At 45.1% G+C, this 14206-nt stretch overlaps 1 protein-coding gene across 1 annotated transcript in view; it reads right to left on the bottom strand.

Moving 5' to 3' along the window:
* FBRSL1 (fibrosin like 1) overlaps positions 1-14206 on the bottom strand; it is a 365612-nt gene that overhangs the window by 275423 nt on the left and 75983 nt on the right. The window contains exon 2 of the mRNA XM_031057495.1: positions 6298-6399. Within this exon, the coding sequence (XP_030913355.1) occupies positions 6298-6399 (102 nt within the window). The remainder of the gene's footprint in view (positions 1-6297; positions 6400-14206) is intronic.

Genomic DNA, 14206 nt, shown 5'->3' with positions numbered 1-14206 from the left:
TTCCTGCTTTTATGACATGTGCCATTTCATTGGCCGAAGGCAGGAGTGTATCAAGTACCTCCAAATCAGCTGTTGAAATGGCTGTTTTCAGCCAATAGCTATTCCCATGTGCCACAGGACAGTCCCCAAAAACAGCCTCCAACCACTGCTGTTAATGCCATCCTTGTGTTAGTGTGGAAACTGAGGCAGGGAAAAACCCCCAGTGGCGCCTGAGGAGCCACCAGCAGAGGAGGGAACTGAGGCAGAATTCCCAGCTCCTACTTAGTACCAAATCACAGGCCCAAACTTACCATATGGCCCAGGGCTGCAAAAGCCTGATTTGCTTGGTTAGCACTCAGCAGAGGTAATCAACAGTATGTACAGAGAGATCTGATCTTGAATTCTGTTTTACAGCATTTCAGGATGACACTCACTTCAGCTGTACCCACCTCCCACTCTTTCACAATCCAGACAGAGAGGGCAGAGGCACCAGGAATTGGATGTGTTTACCCTCCCCTTGGTCATTTATAGAGCACTCAACAACAGAATATGGGTTCAGCTTAGAATACTGGAGAAGTCTCATATTTCCTTCCCAAACAAATCCCTTATAAAACTCAAATATCTTGGAATGAGAAGGGTAAGTGGAGAGGAGGGCAAAAGGAGCCAAGGGCAGGAGATATGCCAGACCTTAACACAGAGACCCTTAATGCAATTAATTTCCACAGCCACACTCCTGCCTGCTGATACAATGAGTTCAATTGACATGGCAAAGGTCACCAGTGCATCTGATGTTCGCTGAGATTAGAACCTGGACCTGACAAGATAACCACAACACGTGATGAACAATCTGCATGTCCTGCAATGCTTGAATGTGCTCCTTCTTGAATTCCCTGACTTTATTCTGTTGGATAAACAGAGAGTGTTATGCTTAGAAACACTGCAAAACCAGTCTGGTAAGATATCAAACTACACAAGGTCTGAACATCTGTGGGTTGATAAGCTACAGAACAGCTTCCTCACAAGACACTTTTATTCCTACAGCTGATGGCTGCAGACAGCAAAAGGAAAAATGCCCACTGACCAGGAATGAACAAACTGAGTGCAGTTAGCCAGAAACAACAGGAAAAGACCTCACAGAAATGCACAGAACCTACAGGAGTGCTGCTCCCATTCAAACCATCACCTCTGCCAGCTTCACAAAACTCCTCCAGATGTTCTTTCTTCCTAAGTATCCCTCACTGAAACTTCATGCCAGTCATTAGAACTTAATTTCTGCTGAAGCCGTTTCCACGCAAGCATTTGGGGTTTTGTGGGATGCAGAGAAAAGCAGACAGCATGCTGAAGGGATGGGAATTTTTGCCTCCAGAAGAATGGGATTTGCAAGGTTTCATGATCCTTCCATGTATAATCAAATCAGTTTCCTGAGAGTCATGTTTTGTGGAAGGGGTGGTAAAACTATCCTGTGGCTAAGTCTTTTTGACTAGAATGGTCTTACCCTGCTCTTCAAACTGCAGATCAGATCCCAGCGTGTCACACATGGGGAACAACGGACAGCACATGCCACAACGAGTTTGCAGCCCATATGTTACTACCCCAGGCCTTCCAAAAACTCCTTCAATGTGCTCTGTGACACCCCTGACCACACCTCTGATGTGTCACTGCCTCCCTGCCAGAGCCAAGAGCAGGCATCCCACATGCACCAAAGTTTACAGTGTGGATAAATGTGGAGCTGTGGCGTGACTGTGGTCCAATTCTCACTTCAGAGGCTCATCTGATTGTGCTTCTGGCAAGGTACTTCAGCCTGAGGCACACAGGAGGGACCTCCAGCTTTGTACCTTGCTGCTGCTCTAATCCCTGTGCCCCAGGAGGGGAAGCGTGGAACGGGAAGTAGGAGGGAAGGGGGAGACAGTGCCTGTGATGGCACACAAAGAAAAGCAGATCAGAGTGAACTGCCTGAATTAGAAATCACAGAAGTTATTTTGTATTCATCTACCAGAGAGAGAATTTTATATCTAGCCTATACAATATGCTAAACACTTATCAAAGAACATTTAGAGAGAGGAAAATCTTTGCATTTCCTAAAAGACTGCTCTTCGTTTATTATGTTTAAAGAAAAACAAACAAACATATGAGGATAGGATGATGAAATATTAGAAAAGATAGCCTGGGGGATGAGAGGAAAAGGCTCTCAACAACTTAGTAGCAGTGCTTGCTGGTTTTATGCGCAGCTGAAGCCAATCCCTTGAAAAGGAGAGTTTTGACTCTTAAGTGGCCAGCACCTCTTGCAACATATTTCCTAATCAGCGAGTATTTATGGTCGATATTTTATATTTCCAATTTCCCCCTAAGGGCTCCTGAGAAAGCAGCACACCTGCCAACCTTTTCAGCTGGGCCAATAATTGCCAATTTGCTCTTTGCCTTAGTATATCACTCAATTTAGCCCTGGCTGTGCCCTGCATACATCCTCATTCATCTCTGTGCCCCATGACAATTAGAGTGTTAGCTTCAGCTAACTAGGGCAACTATTCTACTAGGGTTGGAAGACAATTATTAGTCTATTTTCCCATCTTGTGGCAACAAAATTGAGAATCCATGACAATTACATTCAGCAATTCTGCACTCTGCCGCCTGTTCCCCCTCCTTGCCCCCACCTTCCGAATATTTCAAATTATCACAGCTCTACTACCACATTCAAATTTTCCATGTTCACAGGGAGTGAGGCTTCTATTTAAATGATAATGAGGGACGATCCATTCAATTTAGTGAGGGAGAAAATCCATTAAAAAGCAGGCAGTTCTTAAGCTGATGGGTCAAGAAAAAGATAAAAACCCTTTTTTCAAGCCATTATACAAGGCTCTGTGTGGATTTTTGGACTGTTCAGGACATCAGAAAAGATTAGGACAATTATGGAACATGGGGAAAACCAAAACAAAATGCCCAAGCTTTCCACTTTTACTTGGGTCAACACAACAAAATAGCAATATGGCTTATCTGGCTCTTAATTCTCTGGCAACTTCCAATTACCTCACACTGAAAGGCAGCAGAGGAAAATCTCATTTTGGAGAAAGGCTGTTGACTCTGTTTTGGTTGTAGAAGACCTGAGAGTACATGTGTAACAAGGATGTTAGCTCTGTAGTAGTTTTTAAGGGAATTTTACATCAACACTGGGAACATAAGCAAGTGGCAGATTCCCATCTCCTCTCTGCACCGCAAAACCTGGGCTAAAACTCCACTGTTTTTCTGCTCTGAAGTTTCATCATCCCAAAGAAGAGCCCAGCCTCAACAAATCAAACCTCTGCAGCCAGAGATGATTTCACTAAATCATAATAAGCATTTTTTTCCCTCAATGACCCATAATAAATGGCACTCGGTGTAATGTCTGGAAAGACTTACTATACAAGCCAGACAATTACTGTCTCACCATGAAATTGTATCATTCTCTCCCCACAGAATTTTTACTTGTGGCAAGGAAGGAGCAAAATGCTCTGGGTTTCGTAGTGGATGAACCAATAGCTGTTTGTGTGTGTGTGTGTGTGTGTGCACAATATAATCAATCATTTGCCTCAGTTTTCTTTAGAGTGCAATTATTTCACGACAGACCAGGCCACCTCTTGACTTCACGGTCCATTAGAGACTAATGACATGCATTAATGTAAATAAAGAACAACTTGCTGGCATCCCACTGAACAAGTCACCTCAAGAAACGAATGGCACAGAGGGGCTAAGCTGCTCAGAACAGCACCTCTGAAATGGGGACCAGTGAAGCTGGAGGGAGGATCTAGTGCTCCTGAGATGGCACCACTACAGCTGACACTTTGATAGGCACATTCCCCACCACACCTGCTGGGTGCTGCCCTACAGCAGCCAGACCTGTCCCCTCCTGCCTCATTCACTGCATTGTTCATCCCACTTAGTGGGGGAAGGCATGGGAGGGAAAGGCAGCACAGAGAGCAGTCCTGAAGGCCAAATTCACCAAGGGACAGCCCAGGTGCCTCCTGCTGCAGAGCATCCATCTGCAGGGACACTGCTGGGTGCTGGAGCCTCTGCAACCACCAGCCTTGAGGAAACACCACCCCTGCCTTCCCTGGACATCCTGACTGCCCTGTGCTCCTGATCCTGAGGACATGCAAGGAGTTGTGGCACTTCAGTGTTTAAACTGTGTACTGGGACACACAGCTCCAGAGCCAACAGCGACCAAGCGTGGCTGGACAGAAAATCCTGCAGGAATCAACACTCAGTAGCACGTTGTTGTCTCCTCTCCCTTTCCCTGCTCCCTCTCTACAGTGAGAGAAGCAGTCTGCCTCCTCATCCCTTTGCACAGAAATGGGGAAAACCATCTGATTGCACCCCTGGGACTTCCTAAGACTTTGAGACAGTCGCTAAATAGGCTGCAGAACATGTACCAGTACGTGAGGCAGTGCTATATGTAATTAAAGCTAAATTGCACTCATCAAATAACGAACGAAGAGCATTCTGTGATTCATGAACCTTACTTTTCAAACTGTTTAATTACTAATTTGAAAAATTCTCATTTGCCATGGGTCACCAGGTCACGACAGCAGCTTCAGCAAAGCTCTGAAGTGTGCCCCGGCCTCCAGGCACTGCCTAAACATCTCCTCTGACTAAAAAAGAACAGAGTGCCTATTTCCCACTGAATTTCACTGGCTGCTGAACAGGCTTTGAAGATTTTGCAGGAATTAGGCACTCAGAGTCAATTCCTACAGGCTCAGCCTGCAACTTTGGGGGCAAAGGGAAAGGAGGAGAAATACTGGAAGTGCATCGGTTTAACAAGAAAAGTCTCCAAGACCACTTAACGCTTTGACCTAAGCTAATGGCTAAGCTGGAATATGTTATTCCTTTCCTGCAGCCCCACTCTACAGCTACAGTGCAGCTCCCAGGCTCTCCTGCTCACACACCCATCAGGAGTGGCTGAGGGAAGGGGAAGCAGAGAATCCCATCGATGTGGATATGGGATATTTTACGCGTACACAAAATCACCACCATTACCGACTAAAACACAGCCCAAGATGTCCCACAGCAAGGGGGTTTGTCCCGGGGGCCCCCCCGGCTGCCTGGCCCCAGGGCGTGGGCTGGCAGTGCTGGAAGCAGATCACAGGACATGTTATTTTTCTCTTCCTCCCACTGCGTCGGCTGTTTACAGCGCCCCATTCACACTCCAAACATGTAGAGAGAATTTTCCCCCGTCACATTTCCCTGTCAGAGCTGTCAAGCTGAATCCCGCTTTAATCTGCCAAAAGCACTTTTCTGCTGACATTTTTAATAAATACTTTCAGCTTTTAAACACATTTGTGGGAGCCATTTTTTTCCCCCTTTTCTCCCTTTTCCTCCTGTAGAACGGGCTCTGAAAGCCTTAATAGCAAATACATTACACTTATCAAAGGCTTTCCCCCCCTCTTCCTTTTGCATCCTGAAGCGGAGGTAGTGTTTTCAATTTTAAAGCTAAATTAACTGTCCAATTGAATTTAGCTGGTGTGAGCCGTTTTCTGTGACAGGTTTTAGTTATGAAGCATATTTTACATTAATAGAACTCAACATGAAAACCACTCGCTCTGGGATTTCTGTGGCTTGCCATTGAAATGGCAAATTTAATATTTCAGACATGCTCGTGCCAGCGTTTGATTATTGTTCTTCATTTAAATCTCTCCTAACGGGAAAGGTCCTAATTAGTAAAAAATCATGTTTTAATGAAGGCGAAATGCTAATTGCGAACACAAAAAGCCTTCATATAAAATTATCCCAGCACTGCCATTGATTTCTTGGTGACTCAAAAGCCCATTTGTGTGTTTACACACTAAGGCACCATTTGCTTTTGTTTTATCATAACATTTCACTCAATGTACCATCGAATTTCCTGAGAGAAAGACAGCTTTCCCCCAAAACCCTCTCATGTCTTGGCGGCAGGAAGCATAAAATTAGATGAACTAACTTTGCACCCAAACTATGTGATTACGTGCAGCAGTTAAACCCAAGGATGCTGTAAAAAGCTTTCTAACACAACTTCTTTGGAAAAAAAAAAAAAAACAAAACAAACCATCAAGCCATTTTTCCCCAAGGAATAACAATTCCATTTTGTTTTCCCATCTCTGATCTTTCGCTTATCATATTATTTGCACCATGATTATAGTGTTTGCAAGGCAGCTCAACCACTTATGCCGTAACACTCAATCATGACATAAAAAAAAGTTATTACACAGTGACCTCTGGATGCCAACATTTGTTCAGCAAGATTTATGAAAAGCCATGTCAGCAGCGGGAATTGCTGCAGTGAAGCGATGCTTTCTCCTGAGCGGTACTTACATCACTGAGACGGTCCCTTGAGCTGCTCCGCTGAGAGCTTGTGGCCTCCCTGATGCTGTCTTCCTCGCTATTTCTGCCACTTCTGCTTGTAGGGACCTTCATCTAGAGGGAGAAGAAGGAGGGGGAAAAAGGAGATTTTCAAGCACTGCTCTGCCACCTGTTCCCGAGGTTGCTGACAGCAGTTCAGTCAATGTTTCACTCCTACGCCCACGGCACCGTGGCAGGGGTGGAATGCAGGGGGCTCCTCTGCAGTTGTGCTTGGCCACCTGTGTCCCCACACTCCTTTTCACCAGCGTGGCAGGGAAGGTGCTTTTGGCACTCCTGGAAGCAGGCGAGGTTGTGCCAAAGTGCTTGGGCCTGACACGAGGGGGAAGTGGACAGACAGACAGACAGACAGACCCCCTTCACTCTGCTCCCAGCACTCCTCAGCTGGGACACTGCTGGGGCTGCCTGACCCACCCAGGCCATCGCTCCCAGCCCAGAGATGTGCCCTGGGGCCACCCCAGGGACTGCACTGAGAGGTCATGATGGCCACTGAGGGACACTTGCTGAAACAACTTGCTTGAGATGCTACACAGAATTTGGAGCACATCAGGATTAACTCTTACAGCCAAGGCTGGTGCTTTGACTGCTAAATCATCCTACTCCCTTCACCTGAAGTTGTGCTTGTGTTTGGACAGAAGTGAGAGACCCAACATTTGAAATCACAGCAACTTTCCTCTTACATCTGCAAAGAGTGTTACAGGGGGAGGAGAGGGGTAGGAGAGATGTCATTCACAGCTTCATTCCTGGGCTCATTTACTAACAAATTATTCTGCTAATTCCCTCGTGAAATATTGGGTGGAAAGAAGTGTTTAATTTATTAATAGGTTCTATTCATATCAGTTTGGTTCCATTTAAATTACACTATTTAAAATGTCGGCTTGTACAAATTGGTATTTTTAATGGCAATAAAATCCCTTTGTTTCTTGCCGTCCTGTCCCATGGTGGTGCTGGCAGCCAGCAGGGCTTGCTCCTGGTGCTGGTGTAACCCTTGCAGCCCTGCCCCTGTGGCACTGGGCACACTGGACATGCTGTCACCATGTGGGCACAGCAATCTGAGTGCTGGGAGCACTGATCACTGCACTCCACGGATGTTTGACAGTGCTGCCAGCTGAGTGCCCCACAGCCTGTCAATATTTTAACGAAATGTTCCACTGTGTGGAGAATGAGCTCCAGTTCTCATCCAGAGTACACAGCCCTGTATGAGCATGGGCAACAGAAGTAAAAGGAAAAGAAGTAGAAAGAAAATATCATGCTCAGTAGATTTCTGATTAATGTCCTCGCTCTGCATGCCTTTCTGCCACCTTACACCTCACCAATACATTTTCTTCTGCAGGATAAGACTTTTAGACACATCTAAGTGATAGAAATCAAAATTTTTTCATGGCCACCTCATCAGACAACCACCATTCTCAGTGCAGTGCCCTGTCTCACTCCTTGTCCACCACCGTTCAAATATGTTGCCCACCTGAAAACTTCTATCAAGATCAGTATTTCATCTTTGCTCCTATGTCAAAATGTTCAAAAGCACAGCACAGCAACGAGAGGTAATCCCTGGTGGGATCTGCTAGAGGCATTCCCAACAACAAGGAGCTTGCATTTGCAACTATCCACACCATGTATCAAGGCAAGAAATAATCCACTTGAAGTTCATGATGTTCAATCCATATTGTCTGTTTCCTTAATAACTAGGTCAACAACATCAAAAAGAGAAATCAATATTGGCCATAAGCCATCAAATTTTAAATTCCACATATAATTAAGTAAATTTGGTGAGATTTTTTTTTCCTAAATACATTAAATGATTGTCATTCACTTATTTTATTCTTTTTGAGGTCTTTATTAAGCAATTACTACTTCAGCTATGCCATTATCTTGCCTAGGATTGATGCCAAGCCAATAAGACAAATGGTAATGCCCCATTAATTACAGCCTTTCATAACACTGGCACTCCAGCTTTCTTCTGTCATCTGGGTCTTTCTACACTTACTCAAAACCCAACTCCACTGGTTTGGAGTCATCAGCCAGCTCTTCTGAAACTCTTGGATGTAAAGTATTTGACCTGCCAATTTCAATCCTTCCAGACACAGCAGGTGCTTTGTTTTGCCCTGAAATAGGAACCACTTAACCATTACAGGGCAGAATTACAATTTCCCTAATACAGTACAGAAATGCCCATTGAATTCTGCAGCTTTCTGATTTCTGATCCACAACCTTCTCCCTCCCACCTAGGAACACATCAAAGCCTGTCAAAATTATTACACTTCTGACCTAAACAACTCCTAGACAGCTGCAAATTAAAGGAAAAATAAATTATGCCATTCCAAATCCTTTCGCCTTCCCAAGTGCAAACGGTTGCTAGAATTAATTCAAAAGGACTAAACTGCCAGCTGTTTAAAGTTAGCACAGACTCACCCAACCTGTTACCAGACTGGATCCTTTTGCTGCTTTTCTTGAGTTACAGTCAGCTCCAAACACCACCTGTTTCTTTTCTCCAAATTTCATTAAAGGAAAACTACACCTACACACACAGGAACAAATTGAGACAATTTGACCTGACAAGGTCTTGCACAGGCAAGCAAATTAGAAGCATCACTGCTGCCATTAACCTCTCCAAGTAAATATCAATTATTAAACTTGCTGCACTACCTCTGTCCCCAGTTTGCTGCTGTGAATTAAGAGGGTCATCAGCCTTTTTGACAGATCTTGTTCATTTACACCTGCTGCCTGCCAGCAGGGGAGCCCGCACACCCGCAGCCCCAGCGCTCAGCCAAGCTGCCTTAATTCATCAGTAATTACCCTAATGAGCCACATGCAGGACCCAAGGAGGAGGACAAGTTGTTCTGCTAAATGGATGCATTGGTTTCAGGGGCACTCTCAGCAGACCTGGGTATTAGCAAACTGGCCAAAAGCTTCTTTCCCAAAGTTGCCACTGGCTCAGCAGCTTGATTTCTAGTGATTTTCTCTGGGTGTTTTTGCTTGAGTTCCAGAAATTCCTCCTGACCACGTTCCCTGATCGAGTTTCACTATAAAAACTAGTATTCCTCTCCCTTGGAAAAAGTCATTACTGTTCCAGAGGCAAAGTGGGCTCCTGGCCCTGCTCCCAGCCTGGGCATGTCATCTCCAGCTCAGCACAGGCCGAACCAACCAACTCCCCAAATCCACAGGCAAAACACGCTACATCCTCTCATACAACACATTGCCAGGGACTTCCAGAGGCATCAATGCAACACCAGCCATGGGGATTAAACACCTCAAGTGGATGAGCCAGATATCCCATCTAAAACTTGAGCAGCCCATATTGATTGTGCAGGGTATTTACACACAGCGGCAATGTCCTTCAGCAACCACAATTACATCTGCAGTTCAACACTACAGGCTGTTTTCACCTAAAATCCAATCCTCTTGAGACACACATTGTGTGTCCCCATCTCTCTGCATTACCCAATGAGTGTACCCAGGTCCTTGGGCAAAAACAATCCTGTGGATGGGTTTGCCCTTTTTGAGGCTGGACTAACCCAAACTGTCTTCCAAGCTGGAACTGGAGGGTTCCAGCCAGCGTAACAGAGCCAAATCAGAGACTGGGGAACAGCAGGAGGAAGTGTGTAGGCCAAATCTGAGTGTGTTTGATAGTTGCCCTTAGGTCTGCTCAAAGTGTTTTGAGAAGCAAAATATCTCAAAATAACCCTGGTGCCCAAAGCTCTGCAGAGAGGGGCTTGGAAAGGTGCTCCTCAGCCTCGTTTCCTGAGGGCTGGAGGTGGGAGGGAATCTTGTCTTAGACAAAGGCTGACTGACTGCTTTGTCACTTCAGGAGAGCAAAGTTGGAAGAAAATAAAAAGGCACATGGGGACAACTGAAGCTATTTGTTAATTTATCTCTTCCAAACCCTAAAACATCAAGACGTTAATGTCCACGCATATGAACTGAAACATTGAATAGGTGCTGAAGTTTTACTCCAGCAGAACCTGTTTCATTGTTGAGGGGAATTCTCCAAAAGCATTAATTAACCCCAAAGCTGCTTAAAAACCAGACCAATGCAGTCTCCTGCAAGATAAGTAACACCCCAGACCCACCTGCAGAGCAAAGCTGGTGGCAGGCAATCCTGGCTCTCTGCAGTCAGCTTTCACCAGGAAGGACAGATCTGTGTTTGGGAACGTGGAAAAGACCATTGCCAGCTCGGTGGGAGCGGGCCAGGGCTGCAGGCAGGGCAAGCACAGAGGGTTTGTAAGGCCACGATCAATTTGCATCCTGCAGGTGCTCACAGGCAGTCCCAAGCCACGCTCGGAGCCAAGAATTATGAACCTTGCGCTGTTGGACATCATGTAGCATGATTAAATATCATAACTCATCTTGGTAATAACTCCAGCTCTGCTATCCTGGAAGGCTGCTGCCTTTCCATCTCTCCCATCCAACTTCCCCCTCCCTACTTCTTCCTGTGGGGTGGGGGTGGAGAAATATGTGAATGGGCAGAATGGGCCTTGCTTCCCTAAAAGGGCTTTTTCATTACCACTATGTTGGCTCTCAGCCCCTGCTTTTTAATCATAATAGATCAGCCTGCTCTCCATTTACTTAAGCTTTTCGGATGTCAGAGGGAAGCACGTTTTTATTTGGCACACCTATTTTCACATTGTGGGCACACTGCCCCTGCTCATTATTAATAAATACACTTCGATTTATCACAAGCTCCATTTGAGTGCCACGGGGAGCCTGGGGCAAAAGGAGACAAATTCTTTTCTTAAGTTGTTCTGAAAGGTGCTGGGCTTGCCGACCCTCACCCCCATTAACCCAGCACAGCTCCTGTGCTCCTACTGGGAGCTCCATGGCCCGTGCAGCGGCAGGCTCGGACTGATCTTGTGCCATCTCAATATATTTGTTCATTATCTTGCGCACACACAGAAGCATTTGGAAATGTACTCGGGGCACAGGCCAAATTGAATCATCTGCCTTCATTTTCCACACGATCTGAAGCTACAGCTGCTACAACAGGCTGTGGGATTTTTATTTTCCTTCCTTAACAGTTTTTTTTCCCCTCGCTCTTAAAGTCACAGCGGTCTCATTTTAAACCCCTCGCTGTTGCTTGGGTTTTATCTGTGTTGTATAAAACGGGTCTTGCATGCACACAGGGTGGGAAAAGAAATTCCCAGCAACCTCTCTCTGCACAGCTCTGAAGGAAAGACAGAAAGCAGAAGCCTCAGGGAGAGACATAATGAAGGTATTAATCTCAGACATGCTGTTCTGGTGGCTCAGATGGGTCTATTAATCCACTAATCCTGTCACCTCTGCCAGTGGACAGGCAGCAGCAGGGATGGCACCCAGTGACTTTGTGCTGCACTCTGGAGCCAGGAATGCTCCATGAAAACAAAGCTGCCCTTCCAGATCAGAAGGGCAAAGAGCTCCACACAGCACTGAGCCAAGTTACCGCCTTTCAGGAACACATGAACTTCGACAAGAAAGTTTAATTCCTTTTTAAAGCTCGGCAAGATCCACTTTCATTTGTCTTGAGAGAGAGGACAGACCAAACACAGCCTTTGGATTTCCATGTTACTGACTTCATGGTAAATCTGTTTTGGCAGGAGCCACTTGGAGGTAAGTGGGTAGAGCTGAGAGGCATCCAAGTCCCAGAGTTTAGGTCCAAGCTTTCAGATCACCAGAGACAGGGATGAATCAACCTTATCATGCTCATCTATCTAAACTAATGCTGCTGAACACCACTTTACATCTCATCAGCAGGTAATGACTTTATCATCAGCTCTGCCAAAGGACCCTTTTACAACTCTTTCTACAGGGTTGAAGAAAAATTTCCAGCAGGTAACAAACATCATTCAACAAAGATCATGATTTCCTATGGCTACAAGAATTGATAACACTAACTGCTCCAAAAATTTATAAAAAATAATTGTATGGCCTGTCCCCTTCCCAATAAAGGATGAAAAGGATGCTTAAACAATATTTTGGGGGACTTTTTTTGCTAACATTTGCTTGCATTTTATTATGAAGTCCCAGATAAGCTCATGGTTCTCTGATAGACTATCAGCAGTAGCAGCTTTCTGCAGCAGGAGATAGTAAACTGCCTTAATAAATACAAATGGACAATTTAATTAAAATATATTGGAGACTTGGAAAAAGTACTATTTGTGGATGAAACAGTCTGTTAAGGGATTGCAGTCAGGGCTTACTTAGTGTATTCTAGGCAGGCAACGATAAGTGACAGTGAAAAAGTGCACAGAGCTCTACCCCAATGATTAAAGACCACGCTGAAATTATAAACGTCTATTTTCCAGAAAGTGGGGGGGAAAGTCACCCAGTTGCCTCTGGTTTTAATGTTTGAAACAAAACAAACCATTTGGCTTTAAAAATGTACTTCTTTAAACCTGAAAAGAACCACGTATCAAAACAAGGTGGAATCAGCTAAACACATTACTTCTGATTTGTTTCCTTGAAAATCCAGCCTTAATGCATTCTAACAAAATTTATCTATCCCAAGCATACCTCATAATGAGATCAACTGGGAAAAATATCAAGCTTGTTTGTATATTTTATACTTGCTCTAACTTGGCAGTTTGGAGATTATGTATTCCCTAGGTCCCTCCTTAAATCGTTTCACACGCTACAATTTGATTTTCTTTGCTTGCCCTTTTCCACAATTTTTTTTGATACATTTTATTGAGTTCTGGCTCAGAGGGAAACGTTTCCTTTGAATTAAGGGTGCAATCATTTTTTCTCCCCTCTAAATAAGGACATATGGCATAGAAACCAATGTTATGGTTTGAGTATTTTATGATTGAAGTAGGTCTCATTTAAAAAAAAATGACAGTAGCATCAGGTTGGATTAGAGTAGTTTTTCTAATTGGGTGGTGCTGCTGTGGATACTGTGATGGGCTATCTTGGCCATAACTCATTTTAAACAGGACATGTCTGTTTTTACTTACTGTGATGAAGAAGCAAACAGCAGCAGTGTTATGATACTGAAGGAAAATTGTCATTATTTTTTAAGTCGCTCAGTTCCATGATGTTTCCAAGGTTAGTGTTTGCACATTTACCTGCTATGCAGACTACTGGTTCCCTAACCCTGGTTTACCAGTTTCTTTTGGCTAATTTACATCAATAGCCTGCGTTGCAGCCAAGCAGTCTGTAACACAGTGGTTCTTTTTTACCTCTCCCTGGGATGCAGAGAGCTTGAATTGATGCTAGCAAAGGATTTCTGAGCTTAGACTGAATCAGCTGCTAAAGCAAGGCAAGTACAACAACTTCTCCTAATAAAAAGTATTATCAGTGAAAAACCAAAATATTCAAAAGCCACTGATAGTTTCCCAGCTACATTAACTACTCACTAACAACCTAACTTTCCACCTTAATGCTTGCAACCAGATATGAGGGTCACCTTCCATTTCAAGAGCAAATGAAACCCAAGCTCCTTTGGTCTGGGCAGCTGCCTTTGCAGTTTCTGGAAGAACTCCTGTCTGGTGCTGTGATTAGCCAGGGACACCGTCCTGCCGTGAGCTCAGCTTCAGCTCTCTGGGAGACTCCTGCAGACCTGGTGCCACTTCTGACAGGGGAGGAACTCTGTCCGACCTCGTGGCCCTTGTGAGGAGCCATGGAAAGAGCAAGCCAGCGCCCTGGGGGCCTGGAGAAGCCTCTCTCCCCAGTGCCCAGCACACGTATGGAGCAGCAGGGCTGGCTTTTGTGCAGCTCTGGAAGTGCTGCAGTGATTTTTCACAGCTCCTGGGCTGGCAGGTGGCCCCGGCTGCGGGGCAGAGCCGGCCCCGCTCCCCAGCACGGCGGAGCAGGAGCCTCGCTGCCATGCGAGAGCTAATGCTTATTTTGGAAAAAAGCTGGTGCTTAAGCAGGCAAAACTGCTCCATTTTAC

Source organism: Geospiza fortis, unplaced genomic scaffold, assembly GCF_000277835.1.
Source record: "Geospiza fortis unplaced genomic scaffold, GeoFor_1.0 scaffold408, whole genome shotgun sequence".
NCBI classification, from domain to species: Eukaryota; Metazoa; Chordata; class Aves; order Passeriformes; family Thraupidae; genus Geospiza; species Geospiza fortis.
Note: the sequence above shows the minus strand (reverse complement) of the source record. Positions and strands in the feature narration are given on the sequence as shown.